The sequence below is a fragment of the Drosophila obscura genome, unplaced genomic scaffold (genome assembly GCF_018151105.1).
Source record: "Drosophila obscura isolate BZ-5 IFL unplaced genomic scaffold, ASM1815110v1 contig_181, whole genome shotgun sequence".
In the NCBI taxonomy this organism is placed as follows: Eukaryota; Metazoa; Arthropoda; class Insecta; order Diptera; family Drosophilidae; genus Drosophila; species Drosophila obscura.
In genome coordinates, this window is record NW_024542769.1 from 1948686 (window position 1) to 1972393 (window position 23708).

At 44.8% G+C, this 23708-nt stretch overlaps 2 protein-coding genes across 2 annotated transcripts in view; both read left to right on the forward strand.

Annotated features, from left to right (window-relative positions):
• Nucleotides 1-8801: 8801 nt before the first annotated feature.
• Nucleotides 8802-23708, forward strand: part of LOC111067847 (division abnormally delayed protein) — a 71792-nt gene continuing 56885 nt past the window's right edge. Inside the window, exon 1 of the mRNA XM_022357168.2 lies at nucleotides 8802-9667. Coding sequence (XP_022212860.2) covers nucleotides 9388-9667 — 280 coding nt within the window. The 5' untranslated portion in view covers nucleotides 8802-9387. The remainder of the gene's footprint in view (nucleotides 9668-23708) is intronic.
• Nucleotides 18531-21383, forward strand: LOC111067846 (nascent polypeptide-associated complex subunit alpha, muscle-specific form). Its single transcript, XM_041592553.1, has 2 exons — nucleotides 18531-19632; nucleotides 19669-21383. The coding sequence occupies exons 1-2, from the start codon at nucleotides 18635-18637 to the stop codon at nucleotides 21287-21289; spliced, it is 2619 nt and encodes an 872-aa protein (XP_041448487.1). The 5' UTR covers nucleotides 18531-18634; the 3' UTR covers nucleotides 21290-21383.

The window sequence follows — 23708 nt, forward strand, 5'->3', positions numbered from 1 at the left end:
TCCCTTCCAGCCCAAACTCAGTTGTGGCCTGTGGCCTGCCTGCCCTAACATTTGCCCTCTCGTATTCGTATCTTTTTTCGGCAGGCAACATTGACAGTATACGAAAAAAATTCCCATAGATTTTACATAAGCGATTTTCTTAAGCGAAAGTTAATCTAATTTATTTTTAATCAGGACTGAGTTATTTTTAAACGAATTTCTAAATAATAGAGGGGTTGTATTTACATTGGTTTACCTTTAAATTGTTGCAGACAATTCATAGATTTTTCCATTTGCATTGGAATTTTATAAGGGAACTCAGCATATTTGTTATTCTGTAGATCATTGGCAAGGGATCGTTGTGAAAATTAATATGGATGCTTACATAAATGTGAACCTTTTTGCAATTGTTTCACTTATTTTAGAGCCTACAAAGAGAATTAAATAATGTCAGATATTTTGGTTCTACAAAAATATAAACCATATACAAAGCGAACACTTTGATTTAGATCAAAGAAATGTTGGTAAAGCTCGTATCTTGAAGCAGCAAAAGACTTGGCAGACAGGTAGATGGACGGACACGTTGCTCATAAAATATACAAATTTTCTATTGGATAAAACAGACGCCTGGCTGCACCTCCGGCCAAAGTCAAAGACGATGGGACGATGGGATCGCGGCGATAAGGACGACTCCTCGAAGACACACGACAATGGCAGAAGAATTCCGCATAAATAAAAAAAACAAAAACCAGGGGGGAACTCTTGTGTTATGGATAATGTTTTGAGCTACTACTTGAAGCACTCTCAAACACACACACACACAGATACACACAAACACATGCACACAGAATGAGGAAAGTGAAGAGTCGCCGAAGATAAACGGCTTTGGTGGAGCCTTTTGTGCCATAACAACTTTCACGCGTTCTGCCAACTCCTCGGACCCGAAGACCCGCCAGACCCCGAAAGAGAAGACAATGTTATCATAGGCCCATATTTGTGTGGCATGCGGCAGGAAGAACCGGGGGGTTGGGACAGTGGCTGTGGCAGTGGCAGTGGCAACAACGATGCCGCAAAAGAACTGCAGAAACTCGTATTTAAAAAAGGCCAGAGCAAAAATGTTTTAGGTACCGAAAAATGAAAGAAAACGAAGCACACAAATTCCAGGCCAAAAGAAGCCGCCGCCCAAGCTCTTCACACACACACACACACACACACAGAGATACAAACACAGCTACAGCTACAGACAACTGGCAGATACACAGATACGTGGACTGTGGACTGTGGACTCTTCTGTGCTTCATGCGCAGACGCGCAGGCAGGCATAACTAAGCGTTGCACGAATTCGCGAAATTGGCCACCGCAGCAGCCACAGCAGAGCCCCCACCAGAAGCCAAAGATTCCCATTCTACCCTCTCCAGGTGGCAGGGGACGGGGGGGGGGGGCACACACATATTGAATTTCATGGATTGTCCGCAAGAGATCGATGCTGACTGACCTTTTACTTCAGCCAGGGCCAACCAAAAACCAAAACCAAACCCCAACCCCAACCATTCCCGTATCAGAGTTATTAAAAACCAAACCCAAACGGAAAGCAGAACCCAAAGCTCAACTTAATTACAGAATATGTGGAACTGTGTGGCATGGAAGTGTGTGGAAGGAGCTCTCCCCTCTGGATGGAGAGCAATGTAAATTGTGGAGAGCAGAGCCTGTCGTTTATTTATAGAAAATAATGAATCGAACAGGTGAGATCGGGCAAATGATAAGCATAGAAATTCCACAATACACACACACAACAGGAATCGAAGGAAGCTGAAGCTCTCTCAACTGCAGTTGCAAGTTTCTGTTGCTGTTGCAAGTTGGCATTGCGAAATCGAACGAACGAACGAACGAACGAACGGCGAACGGTGAGCCGGGGCAAAAAGCAATCCAATTTACTGATTTATTTCTTATTTTACTTTGACTATGCAGCAGCAACAGCAGCAGCCTCTCGGAGCTTCAACTTCAGGAGGAGCCTCGGTTTCAGCAGCAGCAGCAGCAAACCGCAACGGAGGCAGTCACGGCAGCGGCTTCTGAGGGGCACAGGCTTTGGGTTTGGCTTCAGCTACAGCTCTTGTCCCAGCAACAGCAACAGAGCTTCAGCTTCAGCGCTGCTCTTCTTGCCCCATGTTGTTAGTGGGCCTTTGCTTTGATCTTGATGCTGGGCTGCGACGCCTGACAACGATGACGAGGCACAGCCTCCATCCATATCTCTCTCTGTCTTTCTGTCTTGCTCTGCCTCTCTTGCCCTCTCTTTCTCGGCCAATGGGGGAAAAAAACCTCCAAGAACCAAAATAAAAAATGCAGAAAGGGAAACCAAACTTGGGGTATTGCAAACCAAGGAATGCCCTTTATATGGATAAAAGATCTTCAGGAAGAGCTGGAAAATAATTGGAAAAATATTGAAGACATTTAATAGAAAGAAAACTAAAGAAAAAACTATGACTCCGAGTTTACAAATAGATAACTGATAAATGTATTCAAATTCCCTTCTCTCCTTCAGTTGCATTCATAAAGAGTATCCCTTGAATGGGCGTGCAAGCATCTCTCGTGGCGTTGCAACAACAATTTTTGAAGATTCGTGTAGGCAAAAGCTGCTGGCTGGCTGGCTGGCTGGCTGGCTCTTGGATTGTTGGCTGTTGCACAGATGCAGATGCCACGACATTATTTTTGCCACTTGGCCGATGGGAGCCGACAACAGCAGGCAGAAGGCAGCAGAATCGACCACGACGATGACTTGGTTCGCATCTTTGTCGCTCATGCTTTATTTAAGGTTTCATGTATAAATATTTTTATTTATTGTGCAATACATTCGCACACGTTGCCAGGGCAGGCAGGGAGACAGAGACTAAGAGAGATAGAGAGAGAGAGAGAGAGAGAGAGAGAGGATGCACGACTGCAACTGCAACTGCAACAGAGACCCACCCGACCTCTGTAGAGGCTCAGGGGCTCGCTGGCTCAGACAGCAACCAGCAACCGGCAACCAATAATGATGATGATGTGTAAACTCGCGGTGGGACGCTTAATTTCTACCTTGGCCCGGCTTTTGGCCATCGACTCGCCTTGGGTAGGGCGAAAATATATATAACTACTCGTACAATATATATGCACATTTATATTTGTATCTGTATCTTCCTTTGCATTTATTTATGGCAGATAGTTCTCGTTCTCGATGGTCTCTGTCTCTTGCTCTGGCTCTGTCTCTGGTTGGGGCCCTGTTGCCAAGTGCAGCCGCCACTGGGCCCTGGTCTGGTCCTTCTAGCCGGGGGCCTAGTTTATGGGGAGCAGGGGCTGCGGCTGGGGCAGCGTCTGTGCGAGTGTGACTCCGATGATGGGGCAGTGGGAACCTCGGCAGCGATACAAATATGAAGTGGATCATAAAAAGTGAGTGTGTGGGAAAGTGTTCTGGGACTGCAGCAGGGAGGGGCCTCTGCAGTTCTCGATTGGAGAAGTGGCAATGGGAGAAGCAACGATAGGAAATGGAAATATAATTTCTTGCTTAGATTATGCTGGAAATAGTAGATTGAACTTCGGTTTTCCTCATCCTCTAAGCGGAGAGCGCAAAATTCATATTATAATTCAATTTTTCCAGCATGAATTTAATTTGCCACATGAAGTTACTCCAATGATCGACTTCTGTTATTGCTACTTGTGGCACAGCATCCCTACCCACCGCTCTCGGCTATCGACTGGTGCTATCATCGAGAGTTGAGAACAAAGGCAAAAAATAAAATCGATTTCATTCATACGCAATTGCGTTGAAATCTGTCAATGACACGTTCTGCACCTGCCCTCCTCCTCCTCCTCCTCCTCCGCCGTCCTAGTTCCAATCCGTATTCCACTGTCAGTACCAGTGGCAGGTCCGTGTGCCCCCCCCCCAAATCCCTTCGCACTACTCTTCTAGCACCTGTGCAGGCACAGAGTCGTGTCCTAGACAGTGGTGTGGCCCCAAAGCGGGCGGTGGGGGGAGGGCAGCCCACGGCCATTGACAAGTAGCTGTCAAGCAGTGGAAGGAAAGCGAAGAGGAGACCGGGCAGGGGCAAAAAGAGAGAAGGAGAACTGTCAGAGAGAGAAGCAGAAGCGCGCATCAGGACCACTTTTTGACACAAGTAACTTTGGCTGGAAACCCTTGCCCCACGGCCATAGCATGGGATTGGGTGGTGGTGGGCTGGGAAGGGGCACATTACAATGTGCCAAATCAAGCACAAAAATCCAATATCCTGCAATGAAATACAATTACAGGGTGCACAACCACAGCACACACACACACACACACACAACTCTGATTGGGGGGGCACACACCTAATTGGTAAAAGCCAATACGGTACACAGTATCAGTTTTCTTGCAGTGTAGAGGGAGGGGGGATGGTGGGATACATTGATTGTTACATGATGATGAAGTGCTATCGATGTCTGTTTCGTTTGACTGATTTCCAGATTCGATGGAAAAACGAGAGACGCCCTCGACGGGCACTTGCTTCTCCTTCCGTCGCTCCCTCTCTCTGGCTCTCTGTCTCTGTGTGTGTGTTTTGGAATTTAAGGCCATGGCCAAGACACTGAACTGCAAGTGCCGCCCAGGTCTTTAAAAGTGTTGTAAGAAAACCAAGAGACGAGGCATTCAAATGTGCGCCTATGCTGCCTGCTGACTGCTGCCTGCTGCTGCTCGATGACTTCACACATTCCTCAAAGCCAGAAAGACAGAAAGAGAGAGCCATAACAAGAACTTCCTTAGAGCAGCCACTACCTCTGCTGCCCCTCACCCTGCCATGGAGCGGTGTGTCTAAGCCATGTGAAGAACCTAAACGTCGAACCAGTTTTTGGTGAATGAAAATCAACAAACCAAAAAGTTGCACAAACCCCAAAAGCAGCAAAGAACCAGAAAGGAAGGCTTGAGCGATGAATGATCGAAGGGTTGGATACCCTAGAGCAACAACCATCGTTCCAGACATATCGATGCATATGCTGATGTAAATAATGATTACATATATGCCCTTTGTGAACTATATTCTGAGTGGGATCAAAATCATCATTCCCTCCCTCGCCAATGGGTATCAAATGAAGTACAGCAGGCACAAGAAGAAGCAGAAGCTGGGTGAGGAATCAAGACAAGAGTGGAGCACGGGGAGAGCGCAGCTAAAATATAATAAAAAGAAATTAAAATAAAATTCAAAAATGTGCAAAACGAAGGCTTACACTCTGATAGCGTCGACGAGAGGCACAGGAAGAGAGAAACGGAGCGGGTGAGCGAGAGAGAGAGAGAGAGAGAGCAGTGGGAAACGAGAATGAGAAATGCTGCATGCCAGGCCACAGTCAGCGGCGGCAGAGGCAGAGCCACGGGACAGGGACCAGAGGCCAGCGACGGGAATGACTGCAGCAGAAGAATCTCCATGGAACCTGTTGGACCAGTCACATAAACACACATACACTCACGCTCTGTGTGTGGGGGGGGGAGAGAGGGAATGCCACCAACGTGTTTGTGCCTGTCCAGAGGACCAGGATAAAAGGCAAGCGAGTTGTGCTGCCTCTCTCTGCCTCTCTCTCTCTCTCTGACTCTCTTGCTCTTTCTCTCCCGCTCTGGCTTTAAGGATTTCAAGTGTAAAACGCTGTCGCTTGTGGAATGTGCTCAAACACACACACTCACACACACACACACACACACAAACACAAACATTTGGCCATATTTTTGCTTGCACTAAATCAAGCGTTTAAACGAAATTTGAGTTGGCCCCAAAAAAACAGAAAAAAAAAACAGGACCAGACTTGGGATTGCACTCATAACAGATCGGAGGGGGAGAAGAAAAAAAAACTGTATCCCCTCTTTGTCTCTCTTTACCACTCTTATAATTTATAGATGCCGTTTGCCTAAATTCGTTTAATTTCATCTTTCACACACACACACACAGACGACCTCAGGGAGGGGGAATGGAGTGGAGTGTCTTACCTGTGGATCCAAAAAGAGACAAAGACAAAGCTACTTAAAGGGACTTCGCTTCGGTGTTGGTTACCCTTTAAGAGGGGGAGTATGATGATGATTTTTAGTAAACAAAAATAATATATTTGTTTCTAAAGATAATCCCACTAAAACTTGATAAATCAAATAAAATCGAATGACCATAAATCTTTCTGCAAGGGTATCCAACTGTTCGACCATCGCAGCTAAGTAAACTCTTTTGATTTTTTTTTTGCTGTGTCCGGAATGGAGAATGGGGCTCTCCTCTCATCGAACACCACCGATCGTTCCTGCCTTATAATTTATAACTTTATCTAAACGATGTGGTGTGGTGTTTAATTTTCGACTTTACCTTTTCCCTTGCTCTTGTGTTTCGTTTCGTTTCGTTTTTGGTGGAACTGTTGTTTCCGCCTCGCATGACTCACTTTTTTTTGTTTGCTGTTTTTGGGGGGTCCTCTCCTCTCGTTCCCTTCACTGCTGTGGCTTTCTGGCCTCTTCCCAATTTGAATAGGATTCCATTCCGTTGGAAGAGTGATCCGATCCACTTCGTGATGAACATATCAGCAGAGGCATAGAAACAAAGATAGTGGCAGAGGAGAACAAGGCCAAATGAGGGCGGACGTTTGTCGCTCAGCTGGAAGTCTGACCACCATGAAGTCCCCTGACCCCTGCCCCCCTCCCTGCCACATGGCTTGTTAATGAAGAAATAGATACCACGACGCAGTGGGAGGGAGAGAGAGTGAGGCAAAGAGAGACTCAGGTATTTAACAGCGCCCGGGGGGGTGGAGGTGTTGCCTGGAATGAGTGAAAGTTCCATGCAAAAAAAGAGTCGTGCAGTGCCCATGCCCTGCCGCACCGCACCGCACCACTGCAGCAAGCAACACCACGTGCAGTCTCTCTCTCTCTCTCTGGCTGCCTCTAATGCGAATGGTGTGAAATAACAGTTACAGAGAGAACAAAAAAGAGAGAGAGAGAGAGAGTGGCCCGGGTGAGTTCATTAAACCGATCTTTAATGGAATGCGAAATAAAATTAGAACCCATTCCAGCCAAGCCATCAATTAAGAGCGAACATGCAAATTCGTTTTCCAGCGGCAACGCGAATAGAATCGGAGAGGCAGTCCACCCATTGGCAGCGGAATGGATAGAATTTCGTCGAATATTCAAATTGCACATCCAGATGCGCAGATTACAATGGAAATGTAAAAATGTCAATAAATATTTAAAAGTATTTAGATGAATCATCAAAGGGAAGGGCGACTGCAATCCGCTGAGTGGCAGAATATAAACAGTTAAATATTTTATGGCCTTCTCATCTCGAAACACGATACCTGCAACGGAATCTGGATAATTTGATATTTTATATACAACGCTCTAATTTTTTTCTAATCCCATTCTTATATTTTTTACAGGACGACCCTGCACTATGGATAAAAAGTCGAAAATCCCAAATATTAACTGAAAGTGTAAAGAGAGAGAAAAAGCAAGTCAAGGTATGTAGATTAATTGAATTTAATGAAATTATTGAAAACTATCTGACTGAAGATGAAGCGATAGCAATTTAAAAGAAAGAGACCAATTTATTGCTTATGTAAGCAACGACTTACCGAAATGCAATCGCATGTTGGAGCGATTCAAATAAAATCGCAATCATTCAATCAATCAACAAATCAAATATATTTTTTAGGTTCAAACATTTTTTAAAGTATTTTAATCATAATTAATGATTTAAGCGATTTTTTTTATTATAAATACGAATAAATGGGGTTTTTGTTGGTATGGGGGCTGGAAGAAGACGTGTTCCAAAAGATTCAATTTTTTTTTATTATTCTACTTTAGTCTAACGAACATTCGTGCCAATTTGTTGAGGTCTAGCTTTATTTTTAGAAATAATGACAAAAATGTCCCATAGTGCACAGTGCGAACATAAGTTTTGCCGGTTTCGACCGAGAGAGTATTTAATTTGCTTTCGCAGCTTCGTTAACAGTCAAGCGACAGATACACTTTACTGTTCATACTTTAATATTCAAGCAATAGCTAATAATAAATTTGATTTGATTAAGCTGTTTGAATTTGGAACATATTTTATTTGTTCTGCTTCACAGCTGCTTTAATAAATCGATCTGTTATTTAACATTAACATATAATTTATAATTTTGTTGTTGTTTGCTGTGCAAATTTGATTTCCCCCAAGATCGTGGGAGTTTAGAGTTGGAAAGAGACAAATATATCATGTATATACACATGCATGTTTACAGAACATGCTGCGCTGCAGCAAATGTATATGCAGCATGCTGCCAGCCATAGGTACATGCTGCTACATTTTTTGTGTCTCAGAGACACGGTGTACGGATGGCTCGCAATTGAAACGCAGAAATGAGTCCGGCGCAACCAAAGTTCAACTTACCATTGAGCGTCTCATTTATTCGTCAAAAAGTGAGCTCCAATTTGAATTCCAATACCCGTTTGTGCACAATTGTGGTATCACAACAATTTTCGCCGCGAACCATGCAACAACAAGATATTGTCGAATTTGTTTCTGAATTCAGAAAATTCCGTTGATATCCCACAAAAATATCTATATTTGCCGCCACCAAAAAAATATTTAAAAAATAGTTCTTATCCGTGGCCCGTTCCGTGTTGTTCGCCGTGCGCGCAATACCCCGAATATATAATGAAAAATCGCGTCCGTATTTCGATCCGTAGATATCGCTGCCAGACCCCATATCACGCCGCTATATAAATAATGCAAGTGCAGTCCGTCGCCCCGAGGGCACTACGGGAAATCTATTTTCGCCAAATGCAATTAAACAAAGGCAAAAACGCTGAAACAAAATAAAAGCAAAAGCAAACGCAAATTAATCGCATATCAGTGAATTGTGCTACCAGCAATCTTAGTGCTATATAGATCATATATACATATATGTACGGTTATGTCATGGAAAATATTTGAGTGAATTTTGAAAATTTCCTAACGGATTCATTGGGCATATTCCTAATAACAGTTAAAATCAAGTAAAAGCTACAAAAAAAAAAACAACATTGGAAACGAGTGTAATTTTTTGCAAACTTCAGCGCTGGCAGCAGAGAGAAACTTGTAGCCCCCCGATTCGCCCGATTCGCCCACTTTTGGCGTCTCTTCTTTTATAGCCCTCACGCGTGTTTTGTTTGTGCTCGTGTCGGTGTGTGCGTGCTGCTGTGCTTGTCCGGTTGTGTGTGTGTTAGCCGGCAGTTTGTGAGAGTGTGTTAGTGGGGAAAACAGCTGTTTGTTGCAAACGTTACGCTCTCTCTCTTTACGTGGCTATCCCCTCTTGCGCTCTGGCTGTCTGTCCCCCCACCCATTGAGTGCAAAGCAGTGCAAAAAGAAAAGAGAAAAGCTCATCCATCCATACGAAAAGAAAAAAAAACAGCATCCACATCTTAATATGGCGGCAGCGATATCCTCCAGAAGGAACATCTGTGTGACGCAGCTCCTGCTCTTTGCCCTGCTCTGTGGCGGCATTGTGGGTCTCGTCAGTGGCAAGCATTTGGGCGCCACCGGGGGCGACCACCAGCACCAGCATCAGCACAGTGCCGCAACGCACCACCGGCGACGCCTGCAGCGGGACTCGCGCGCCAAGGATACAGCGCAGCAGCAGTGTGAGGCCGTCAAGGGGTATTTCGAGTCGATCAACATTCATTCGAGTGGAGTCCACAATGAAAAAGGTGCGTAAGTCCCTTTTACCTACCATATGCAATGCAATCAAAATAAAGGGAATACAATGCACAATACACAAGTTCCCAAAAGGAGTTCCAAAAGCGTCTCAAATGCTGCCAGAGACTGCTCTCTGTCTGAACAAATCGTAAATTCTCCAATCAAGTAAAGGCACTTGTCAGCCAAAGTTTTGGCGTCCTGCAACTGCAATTACTCTTGTGTCTCTCATCTTGAATAAGCCGCATCCCCCCGTCCCAGTCGCAGGGTTTGCCATGAGGCAAATGCAAATCCATTGAACCGGCCATCAAGTGGGGGGCTCGAAACTATAGTATAGAACGAGTGGCCCCGTTTGGCAATTAGAAGAGCATTGAGCAACGCCTCGGACAAAGTTTTTGGTGGCATCTCAGGTTCATTACACCGCGCAGATACAGCTACACAAATACATGGATAATTGCTGGTGTTTGGAGGGTGGACGGTGACGTTGGTGGCGTCATTTGTTATTCTGATTTCTGTCAATAGGCGGGGGGTGACACCGTGGTATCAAGTGGCACGCATCTAAAAAACAAAACAAAAAAAAAGAAACTGTGTGAAGGCTGTGCCGTATATTTATAAGCAAAGATATATCGGTGGAGATACATCCATAAGATGCAGAGATACTCGGTCGATGGCATAATTTTGTGTTTATGCAAAGTCAAAAATAAAACCAAACAAAACGAAACAAAAAGATAAGATCTGAAACACCCAAAAATAAAAAGGAGAGCAAAAAATGTATAAACATCAGAGTATCGTATCAGTGTACATATCTCCGTATCTGTATCCGAGGAATGCCAATGCACACACAGAGACGAGACGAACTGGAACTGCCGAGATACTCTCTGTGGCGCTGTGTGGCGTGTAATTGAGTGAAAAATAATTATTATTGATTAACCGACCTTGACTTGGTCTTTACGCACAATTACAACACACGGACAGACACCCGTGAAATACAAAATACAAATGTATCTGTAGCGGAGACTAACACAAGTACAGGGCGGGAGGGAAGGGGAAATGATGTTGCAAGTTATTCCTCGTTTCATACCTGTATCCGAGAAGAGTTCTTCTTTCCCACACGAGCAGGTAGCAGGAGTATCTGTATCTACTGCCGCCCGCATGGCTGTGAAAGATACATGTGGAAGTTGGAAAGAATTTCAATTTGGCTAATGCCTCCGGTAGACTACGCCACCGGCGGACACATACTATGTACATATGTATGTATTTTCGATCCGCACCTAGAGTACGCGCGTACGAGTTCGAGTGCGAGTGCGTGTATCTTTATGGCTGTATCTGTATCTTGTGGCTGTTGCTTTCGACATTTATTTACTGTTTACATAGTTTTACTTTATTTATGTATCTGTATCTGGCATCTCTCTATATGTATGTATCTCTTCTTTTTTTTGGTTGTCTTTTTTGTGGGTGTTTGCGTTACACTTTTTTATGTGCTGTTTGTGATGCTAATCTCATGTCGAGTGTCATGCATACGATAAATGTTGTGTGTGCACACGCACTCCTCCTCCAGGTAGAGGTAGAGGTGCCTTCTCCAACAGGCATGAAGGCGCTCCTCCATAAAATTCAATTTTAATTTAATTGCGCGCATCCCCCGACTGCTAATTGAGTTGTATGTATCTTGGCCTCCAAATAAACAAAGAGCTCCAAATAGATGCAGAACCAAGCTCCACATTAACATTAACATTAACACGAGACGTTGGCCCCAACAGGAAGTACTGTGTGGCATGTAGCTACAGTTCACAGTCTACAGTATCTAATCATATAGCTGTAGCTATATCTCTGTGTATCTGTATCTGCACCTCTACTTCTACCTGTGTGTATGTCGTCTTGTTACTAAATATTTAAGCAACTCGCAACTCAACATCAAATTAGAGCAAACTATGAGATACCGCCGTATCTACAGCTACATATGTACGTGATGCGTGTGTGTGTGTGTGTGTGTGTGTATGCGGATAGATAAGCGAAAAGTGCAAATAGAGTAGGAACTCTGACTGACAGAGTTTTTCTTTGGCTTGCAGATTTCGAAACCACTTCCTTTGACTATCTTCTGGGCGGAAAGATACCCATTGAAAGTATCTATGAGATCGCTGAATGAATGAATGCCAATTAAAAGTTTCAATGACATTTGGAAGCGATGGAAATCCATCAAAAGTGGTAGCTAAAAATATAAAAAAAAAACTCTCAGACCGTAGGATCGTAAACCGAAAAACTTGTTTCTTGTTTCGCTTAAACCACAGTTAAAGATACACGCAATAAGTATCTGTGAGATAATTAAAAGAGTTTATAGATACTCGTATTCGGGGGCACTTCTTTAAGCTGCACTCGTATCTCTTCGATTCATCAATTAACTTGCAGTTGAAGTTCTTTTTTCAGTTGGAGTTTAATTGCTGGCTTTTTCTCCTTCTCTTTCCATTTCTCCCTCTGGTGATCAATTAAACTCCCAGACAGACGAAAAACTTAATTGATTTGAGACTCGAGACTGGACTTGGACTGAAGGAGACTCGAGAAAAACTAATTACGAATTACGAATGGGTTTTAAGTAGTTTACAAATGCTCTTTGCGTCCAGTCGCTGCAGTCGTTGCGTTTTAATAGTTGGAAATGAGGTTTTCTACTTCGTCTACACTTGGATTCGCTCTCTACCATTTTCCATTTCCCATTAATACTTTTCCCACGCATAGATCCAATTGGGTGGCAAAGTTCTGAATGAATAGAAACAGATAGGCATAGAGTACGAGTGGGGAGGTTCATTAGTGGCGATTAATCGGGTGTGATAGGCATTACTTAGAATAAAGAATGGAATAAACAGCGGTTTGGGTCTGTCAAAGTATCTGAAAAGTATAAAAAACGCAGTGGAAGAAACTAACAGTGGAATGTGTAGCTAAAAGTATCTTTAATGCTTGCAAAAACAATGGAATATATCTCTAAGTGCCCGAAGTAGGGGAATGGATATGAAAAGCAGTGGAATATTTACTTAAAATTATCTTATATGAAAGTGATTAATTTCTAGCAAGTCAAGGGAAAAATAAATTCATAAAAGCATGGAATATTGATTCCGTTCTGCATTCATGAATTCATTCAATCAGTCTTCCCAATGAATTTCTAATTGATTGCCAATCGTCTGCATTTATTCCTGAAAATCAAACTTAATCTACGCTTTTGCTCTCCATTTATTGAAATGAACTTCAGCTCCACAAAAGATACACGCATTCTTCCCCTTGATAGCCCAGACCAGATACTTGCTAATATGCTCCCAAAGATACTTTGCTCTGGAAAGCAGCAATTGTTTGTTGTTTCTATTGGATTTTATGGCAAATATGTATCTTCCATCCGCATGCCTTAACAAAAATTACAACATGCCCACCCTCAAAAAAAAACCGAAACCATTTGCCGCATTTTAAGCACATCTTTTTTATATTTGCGCTAATTAGTTTCAATTAAAATTAACGACGCCTACGATCTGCAGAGTGCTTGAACGCCTTGTGCACCCATCGATTTCACACGAAACCAAACCAAAAGATACCAAGATACAACAAAATCTTTCCTTTGTATTCCTTTTGCTTTTTTTGTTTTTTGTTTTTTTACACTTTTTGACCTCAATATAATAGGCAAGCAGCAGCAGGCACCAATTGGGTGCTTTCATTGGATCGGTTCGTTCTTTAAATTTCAATTTTAATTTCGGAGCGGAATGATGTCATTCCTTCCTTCAATGGGTTGATTTTCTAGCGGATACATCTGCTGGTTGCACAGATACGATGGCGGTTATATTGCTGGGTTCTAGTAAAACTCTCATTCACTGCTCAGGTGATTTGTTTCATTCAGTAGAACCGAAAATGATTTCCGAGAAGTGTACGCGCGACCACAAGTGACATTTTTATGATGTCTGAATGTATCTTAAATTCATTCATGCTTTGAAACTGTTTGTTCGTTTGTTGTTTGGGAGGTTCATTTTTTTGCGTTCATTTAATGTGAAACAAGATACAAAGTGGCCGCTCGCAATTAAGTGTACAAAAAGGAAGTTGTCAACTTGTTGGCCTTTTCCGCTCTCGGACATGGCTCTAACGTGAAGCAGGAGGAGGGAGGGGGCACTCGGTAAGAGGAATGGGAATGCATTCCAGCGATAAGAACGATTGTCTCCGATAAGATATCCATCGAAAGGCAGCCCAAGAAAATTGCTTCAATTAAATATTTAGCCTTTCGTATCTGTGTAGCCATAAAATGTGTGATATTTGTATCTACAGCCAGAAGGCAGGCGTGCACAGGTAGATAGACAGACAGATAGATACATTTGTATCTCAGGCTGATGTACCTGCTATTTTTAAACATTTTACAGGCGGATTCATCAAAAAAACAAACAAGAGTGCAGACAGGCAGCAATTGTATCTGTATCTAGGGGGATACGATTTTCCACTCCTTTTTGACCGATCTTCAATAGTCAAAAACTCTTGTGTTGTGTGTTGCTTATGCAATGATGTTGCAACAGCAACAGCAGTCGCAGTCGCAGTCGCTGTGGATGTGGGATGCCACACAGTCAAAGCATAATTTGCCGACGACTTACTTCTCTTCTGTTCTTCTGTTTTGGGTTCTCCATCATCTTCTACTCTTCATTGTTTGTCCATGTCTTTTGTGCCGCGTAATCGTTGTTTTCCAATGAACACACACTCGAAAGATGCACAGATACAGATACAGATACACAGGTATGGTATGGCGTATGGAGTGCTTTCTGAGATACAAACGTCGCCGTGGATTCTTTCGTTTTTGTGTTGTTCTTTTTTCTCTTTTTTTTTTTTGATTCATGGATGCCAGAGTTCTTTCGTTTTTCGTTTTTCTTTCGGTTTGTGGATTGTTATGTTCACGGAAAAAAGGTAAAGGTTAATGCCTAGTGAAGTGTGCACAGAATGGGGGCAAAATGTGGGGTCGGGGGGGCACACACAGAGCACACAGCATACATAAGATACAGATACATAGATACATAGCTAAATAGTTCGGGCATTTCCGCTTCGAGTGGCGTTAGTTATGGATCTGGAGTGTAATGAGGATCCACGAACAGAAAAGGTGATTTAACTATGGGAATTATGGGGTTTTTTTGTTTTGTTTGCGCTTGGAATTATTTTTAGAACAAGAAGGTTTATTTTTAGTACTTACTGAGTAGAGATTATCCAACTATCTATTTATCTGGGTAGATACGAAGATCTTAGGGTGCATTTTATATCGTTAATATATATATATTATAGCCTAAAGTTCATTAGACATTTTAGAATCATAAAACAACTGGTAGATACATTTTAATCTTTCTACTTTTCACCCTTTAGATACTAGTTAGAGTTAGGTTTCCACTTGTACGGTGTATGTATCTTATCCACTTATCAGCTGCACTAGCTAAATATTTATCCAATTACTGCAAGATATAGCTATAGCTACTCCACTCCTCCCGTCGCGCAGCCCCTTTCTTGCGGAGTATCCACAGTTTTTAAATCAACAAAACTTCTCGTATTTACATGCCGCAATGGAGGTCGGTCTGCAGTCGAGGAGGCATAAATCAATTATTTGCACCTAAAGCTCATAAATCACTTTATGACGAGCACAAACATTGAAATGGTCAGAAAGGAGATACAATATCTATAGATAGAGAGGGTCAGGGTGGGAGACATGAAACAGAATGAAAAGCCTTCCATCTTGCAGCCAAAAGGCGAGCAAATTGGCTTTTGCTGCCTTTTTTATCGTTTTTTTTTTTTTTTGTGTTCTCCTTTTTTCTGTTAAATGCCATGAAAGCCGGGCTAATACGAGTATGGCGTTGGCGGGGGTCTTGTCTTGTTATCGTAACAACAACAACAGCAACAATAAATATCTATATATATATGTATGTACATTGTACATATATCTAGATTCATGTGTGTGAATGATTTCTTTTGTTGTTTAGGAGCTGAGTTTGGAGCAAAAAATAAAATGACCAAAAGGCACTTTGATTTCTTCTTCTGTTTGGTTTATTTTTGTTTTGTTTTTTGGATTTGACTAAGCTGTTTGCTTTGTATACCCTTCCAGAGTGTATTTATGCTTCGTAGACTGCTCTATAAAATTTGCGTATATTTTCGAGACAACTCTGCAAAACATTTCACATATTTACATAGAATTCTACTTTGAGTTGAATTCTACTCGATCTGGTTACAGGGGTGCTGTATCTTAATTTCTCTCCCACTCGCCTTCTCCTTAGCAGGTGCAAGTGGGGCTCTGTGGAATGGAGAGGGACAGAAAGAGTAGCCAAAACCATCGATGATCTCCTCTTAAGAGATAGCTGGGGAATATCCAATGGGCGATAAAATTACGAAGAGTAATAGGAGTAGAAAGAGAGTATTGTGGGAAAGTATCGTGGACTGCTAATAGAAAACAAAAGAGGAAATTGCTAAGGGCATTAAATTATTCGACACCCCGAAACCAGAGACTTTCCTTCTTGTTATTGTATTTCTGCGTGTGTTGCCTTTATTTTTTTTTTGTGTATTTGCCTTTGACTTCCATTACTTTACGCTCTCGTTCAGGCGGTGGTTCCTCCATTTGTCCGGTTCTTTATTCGTGTTTCTATTTTTGTTTTTGTTGCTGTTTTTGTATACGATTTATTCGGTTTATTGACTTTGAGCTTTTGGATTTTTGTCCAGTTTTAAGTTGTGTTTTTTTTTTGGCACACAAAGCACAAAAGCTAACAAACGAAGAAGTAAATGCAAACAGCAACAACAACAACAGCAATAAAAAGTGTTTAATGTGAGTAAGGAATAAGAAACGAATTCGAGGATTTGGCATCACTCAAAACGATAATTTCAATCATGATTGTTCCCAGAAAAACCAAAATGGAAATGTCATTCGAACTTTAGAATAAACTCCCGCTTTTGAATGGATTTCTGTGGATTTCTGTGATGTTTTTTTTCGAGGCCTTACGCAGAAAAATGAACTTTAAGGTTTTCCGGTTCCATTCATGTTTCTGTGTAGCTCTCAAGCTCCAACAGAAATACAAGAAAAGTAACCCTAAGCAAATGTAGGGTCTATAATTCCCTGCACACTACTGTACACTTACCATAAATGCCCCCATACTTACTTGCTAATTAACTAATTCCTCGTATCTATTTGCTTCTCTTCCATTTGCAGGTGTGTATTCAAAGAAAGAAAATAAACGCAACAATGGAGGGCTGCTATCTGTCCATCTATCGTATCTCCTATATGTTTATATTTGTTGTGCACACAGCCAGATATCGTGTGTCTGGTATCTGGTGAGGGGGTAAGTTCTAGGTCGATCGAGACAGCATGGCTATGCAATGTGCGCTGCGCGGACGAGCCGCACTATGAATTATAATATCGCGGTTTTGTGGGGCTAACCTTAGAGATCATCAATCATTTAGAGACAAAGGCAGAAATGCCACCAAAAAAGCGAATCCCCCCTACGCCACACAAAAATATGAATATAAATGTGAGCACATCGGCGGGGGTTTTAACAGTAGGAAAAATTTAATAATACGAAAAAAACTTGCGAAGGGGAGCGACCGACTGCTGTCTGCAACCCGATGCCCTGCCCTGCCCTGCCCCCCACCATGTCAGCAGAACAGCAGAACGAGCAGCCATTCACTTTTCATTATTATACAAACATATAACTTTCGGTTAAAATTATGCTAATCCGTTGAAATATGATTATGCCAAAAACAAAAAGAAACACACAGTGGAATGACAACAGCGTGACGGTGGGCGGATAGAGGCGTGGCCACACACACACACACACACATGGGTGTCGACAGCGGCAGGTGTGCCCCCAAAAAAACCATAAAAAGGAGATTCGGTTCAGAGTTTCGGTTCCTGGTTTTTCTCTCTGCACATAATTTGATTGCTAATTTCGTTGACTGGGAAACAGAGGCAGTGGGGCACTCTTCTCTAATTAAATACATGACAGAAATTTTCATATTAAATCATTTTCCATTTCCCTGTAGAATGTGCCAAGGGGGTGGAGGGAGGTGTGCTTGAAATGAAACTTTTTCAATTAAAGCCAAATGCTTCTGGTGGATGTGGAGGAGCGGGTGCTAGAGAGGAATGGAATCCTCCGACCTTCAAAGCGAACAGATTTTGGAAAATGAAATTGCTGGCGAAAAAGTAATTTAATTAGGTTTTAAACCAAAAAAAAAAAAAAAAAAAAAGAAATAAACAAACCAAAAAACTGAACTGAACCAAATAGAAGTGCTGGCTGTCCTTTGCAGTGTTTCGATACCCTGTAAGGAGCGGGCATTATCCATTTAGCAGGGAGTATGCAGCAAGCGATGGGAATGGTCATCAATATCCAAATTATCGTAGAGAGAAAACGGAATGTTCTCTGACTTCAATTACAGGGTATACACTCTAGTCGTAGCACAAGTGTGCCATCATTTCGTGCCAAATTGCAATTGGCATACCATTGCCAGACTGCAGAATAAATGAAAGTAACCCTTCCTTTTGGGATGCCACCTCCTCTTTCTCCTCTTTCTCGTCCTTCTACTCCTTCCCCTCGGTCGTTGTCGCTGTCCTCGTTCTTTGTCGCGTGTTTTTGGCTGTGAAACTTTTATATCTTTCTGACGCGCGGTGCCAGTCGCCAGAAACAAAACAGACCCTGCCCCTGCCCCTGCCCATGCCCCTTTCCCCACCCTCTGCAGATACCTCAAAAAGATAGACGAAAGACTTGGCCTAAAAGGCTATCCAAATTGGAACTGGAAGTGGAGGGCAGAATCGCTGGATTTTGGGCCAAGTGTTTGACTTCCGCCATTTGCTGGCTCTTTTTTTTTGGTCTCCAAATGAATTTTTCATCATTGAAAATTTCAAGGAACTCTGCGACTTTTCCGTCTATGTTTGGGGATTGGAAGACGTCTCTCATTTTTATATGTAACACATTTCTCTCTCGGCCACCCGTTGGATCTAAATTTTCCGCTGAAGGATGTCAACGCGTCATCTGTGGTTCGGCGCCCGCCTCTGTGGACATTCCACGGCCCTCTGGTTGCGTCCGAGGCACCAACAGGTGATTTTTGCAGCCATGAGCTCCTCCAAGGGCGGGAGAGCTCCGCCATCCGCGGCAGACCGGATAGGGGCAAACAAAAGTAAGCGAAAATCGAAGAGAACTGCGGCCACCTCGAGTGGAGGTGAACCGCCCAAGGTTCAGTCTCCGCCTGGAAGGAAGACCCGCAAGAGGATTCGTCGGAAGACGCTCGAACTGTGTCCGATTACACCGCCCAGGAGGTGCCTCGTGAGCTGGCCAAACGTGGGGTTTCTGGTGCCATTTCAGAGCCACTTTGGTGGAGCGGCAGCGTACTTCTCGAAACAATCGGCAGGGGGAGGTGAAGAGGTCCCCCCTCCTTCGGATGATCCGCCGACGGGACCAAGGAGAGGATCCATAGCAAGGGGATTCCCGGTGACTCCGGGCGTACAGATGGACGCCAGACCGGCGAAAACAGCTCCACGATTCGCACCCTCTGGACTGCCGTCTATGCCATCGATTGAGCCTGAATCGCCTGTGGAGACGCCAGCCGAAACATCAGAGGAAGGACCTTCCGAGTCAGCGTCTAACCCTGAGAGGACTGATCCGGAAGCACCTGCAGAGCAGTCTACTGAAGCTCCAGAGACAGGAGATGCCCAGACGCCAGCCAGAGATCCTCCTACTCCTCCTGCTGCAGAAGCTGCCGCCGAAACGCCTGCAGATCCGCCCACTGATTCCCCTGCAGGCTTCGAAGGCGACATATCCCAAGAATTAAGAAAAGCAGTGGAGGAGTCAAGTGATGAAGAATTGCCAGGAGCGGAGTCAACGCGAAAAGAAGGTAATGACAGAAGTCCAGGAGCCAGAGAAAGTGCAGGACCGCCGAAAAGTGCTCCTCCTTTGCCAGCCGCTAAACCACCATCTCAACCATTGACTGCCCCTCCTGTGGCAGCTTCAAAAGCAGCTCCAAAAGCAGCCTCAAAAGCAGTTCCAAAAGCAGTTTCAAAAGCAGCTCCAAAAGCAGCTCCAAAAGCAGCTCCAGGGGCGGCACCTACTCCAGCTGTGGCTCCTGTGGCTCCCACTCCCACCCCTGTTCCCACGCCCAAAGCACCGCCACTGGCAAGAGGAGCTTCAAAAGTGAAACCACCAAAGGGAACGCGAGGATACACCTCACCGCCGAAGAAACCGAGTTTTTTTGGTCCACCTGAGAAGCCTCCAAAAGGTCCTTTATTCCCACCAAAAAGAGGACCAGCTAAACCAGCGGATAAGTCCGCTCCTGCATCCAAAACCGAACCGCCGCCATGTAAGCCAGCAACCAAAAAACCAACGGGCAAGGGTACGTCTCCTCCTGCTGCACCAGCGAAAGCTGCACCAGCAGCCGCTGCTCCGAAAAAGGAAGTAAAGGCGGCAGGACCGCTGCAGCCGCCTGCCAAGCCACCACCCACTGGAAGCCCTGGCAAGCCACCAGCCGCAGGACCTCCAAAGAAGCCCAGCGCCATAGCGCCAACAGGTGGAACAGGAAGCGGCAAAGGAGGATCTAAGAAGGGCGGAGGCAATGGCGGCACTAAGACTCCTCCTCCGCCATCGGGAAAGGGCTCCAGCGGGCCACGCCTCATCACGCTGATGCCTGGCGATGGAATCGGGCCGGAAATCTCGATGGCCGTCCTGGAAGTACTCGATGCGGTGAAGGCGCCCCTGATCTTTGAGCCCGTGGACGTGACGCCGGTGATAAACAGCAAGGGACAGACGACGATACCCGATGCGGTGATTGAGAGCATGAACCGCACCAAGGTGGGTCTCAAGGGACCCCTGATGACGCCCGTGGGCACGGGTTTCCGCTCGCTGAACCTCACCCTGCGGCAGCTGTTCAATCTGTACGCGAACGTCCGGCCGTGCAAGTCGCTGCCCGGCGTGGAGACGGTCTACGGGGATGTGGATGTGGTGACCATTCGGGAGAACACCGAGGGGGAGTACTCGGGGCTGGAGCACACCCTCGTCAATGGGGTGGTGCAGAGCATCAAGCTGATCACGCGGGACGCCTCCATGCGGGTGGCCGACTACTGCTTCAAGTACGCGATCGCGATGAAGCGGAAGAAGATCACGGCCGTCCACGAGGTGAACAACATGCGGATGTCCGACGGACTGTTCATCCGCTGCATGCGGGAGACGGCCAAGAAGTACGAGAAGGAGATGACCGCGGGGGGCGTCAAGTACGAGGAGGTGACCCTCAAGACCGTCTGCCTCAAGATCGTCGAGGATCCCAAGAAATTCGATGTCCTCATCCTGCCGAATCTCTACGGCGACATCATCTCCGACACCTGTGCCGGTCTCATCGGTGGACTGGGTCTGACCCCGTCCGGCAATATTGGCACCTCTGGCGCCATCTTTGAGTCCGTCCATGGCACGGCACCGGACATTGCCGGCAAGGATCTGGCCAATCCCACGGCCCTGCTGCTCTCCACGGTGATGCTGCTGCACTACGTGGACCTGCACACGCATGCGGATGCCATCGAGAAGGCGATTGTGAAGACCATCAAGGACGACAATGTCAGGACCATCGATCTGGGGGGCACGGCCAAGTGCTCGGAGTACACCAAGGCGTTGATCAAGAATCTCAAGTAGCCGTGTAGATCCTACCTAGCTTACTTCCAAATCCTCCCTACACAGTTTGCGAAATTTAATTAAAATTATTAAATGAAAGGGGAGAGGAGAGCATTCTTTAGTTGGGGATAAACCCCGCCACAGCCAGCATACACCACACTTGCCAGTGGTCATACGCATCCTTGTGACCCCATTCATGCAACACGCAGCATGCAGCATGAAGTAAACCAAACATCACAGAACAAGACCGACCAGAGAGAAAAAGAGAATGCGAGAGAGAGAGAGAGCAAACCCCAGAAGAGAGACCACACATCCACGATGTCTGCTGCCACACACCACTCCCTGTGGCAGCTTCAACTAAATTCCCATCCAATCGAGCCAGTGCCAGCCATCCAGTCTAACAGCCAGAACCAGAACCCAGAACCCAGAATCCACAACCAGTGCTAGTGCCAGTGCCAGTGCCAGTGCCAGTACCAGACCCAGAGCCAAAGTCAAAGTCAGAGAATCCCAGAGTCAGTCAGTCTCTGAGAGCAGTAGGAAGGGCTCTCTGTCCCCCGCTCTCCTCCCCACCCCTGCTGCAAGTTACGTTGCATTTTTACATGCATGCTCAGAGTCCGGTCTGCAGTCCAGAACCACCGCACACTCCAAAACTCAAACTCAAACTCTGGGACGCTGGGAGTCTGGGACTGCGTTTCAAAGCCACGAACCGACTCCTAAACAAACCAAAAACAAGTCGGAACAAGTTAGAGTTCCCGTACTTCGACTAGCAGATACCCCTTAGTCGGATTAGCAAGCAGAAAATAAGCAAAAGGGAAAAATAATCTAAATTTCTATGCAGATTTTGCAACTTAATATTAAAATATTTTATTTTTAATTTGTTTACATTTAGAAATAATACTTAGTGCTGCATCAAACTGCCAAGTCTGAGAGCTATTTATTCACAGCTGCGTTCTCCACATTGTTTTGAGATTTTTAATTAGTTTCCGTTGGTTTTTAATTATGTATTTTGGGATATTTAATAATAACTACTTGGAAATCTTTCAAGTTAAAATAAGGAACCCCTACCACCGGTATACGCTACCAATTACAGGGTAGTATCAGTGCTGTGCAGGGGCGGCGGCGCTCCTTCGTTCTGTCGTGGCTGCTGCTGCTGGCTGCTGGCTGCTGCTGCTGCTCAGTGGAGCGTGCGAGCGAGCGAGTGAAAAGAGTGTAAAGGTAGAAGAAAATGCCACAGAATCAGCCAAAGAGTCAAAGAATATAAAAATTAAAGAAAAAAGAGCACGAGAAAAAAAACATTGAATTTTGTGTGTGTGTGTAAGAGAGACAACACGAGAGCGCCCTGTGTGTGTGTGTGTGTGTGTTGTGTGTGTGTGAATGCATTTCAAAGAATTTTGATAAAAGGCAGGCCACTGCGAAGGCGAGCAAGCAACGTCGAGGAGGTGATGGTGGTCGCGGGGGGGAAGGGAGTGGGGTAGGGCCGCTGCCCGAAGATAAACTTCGTTTTTTTTTTTATTTCTTGTGTATGTGAAACAAAAGTCAGGAATTTTTGTTGTAAACCGGTTTTCAGTTTCATTTTATCTCCCCCCTGCCGCTGCCCATCCTCTCCACCACTCTTTATTGCAAAAAAAAACACAACTTGTGAAGCTGACACCCCATGCAAAAGCAACACAGATGGGGTGAACAGCGATGAGGGGGAAACAGGCTAAAGGGAGCAAAGTAATAGGAGAGACAAAGAACAACAAGAGACAGAGGTACTCCCCGAAAAGTAGATCAACCTTCGAAGGAGCAGCCACAGCAGTGGCAGTGGCAGCGGCAGTGGCAGCGGCCTAGTTGTCGCCGCCATCCCATCCAGTGACTTCCAATTCCATTCATAAGTCCGGAATTCCACCACCCCCGCCCCCGCCCCCGCCCCCGCCACGGCAATTGGCCAAAACACGCAAAGGCCAAGTGGTGGCACTTTTTCCAGCGAATTGTGTGGCACAATTATTGCAGCAGCAGCAGCAGGGGCAACGGTTTCGGTTGAGGCGGCGCCATAATTGCAGCATGCCCCATGCTGCAGGCAGTCAAAGGGTGCGCACAGACACTGGGGTGTGGGCACTCATTAGAATGATAATTTGTAAATGCAATTCTCTCTCTGTTCTGTCTATTCTGTCTCTGCCTGTCTGTGTGTGCCCTTCCTTTTAATTTCTGTTTTTCAGTGGAAATTACGAAATCCGAGTCCCACAGAATGGAATGGAATATGTTTCAAATACTATTCTAATAGACAATGTAAACACAGATGGAAATACTTGGCACAAAGATGAGATGAGATCACTGCGAATCACTCGCTTGGGTTGGTTTCGTTTGGTTTGGTTTCGTTTGGTTTGGTCATTTCCCTAACCAAAATAGATCAATTATAGAATAGAAATACTTGGTAATGAAAATTCGCAGTAAAATTCGC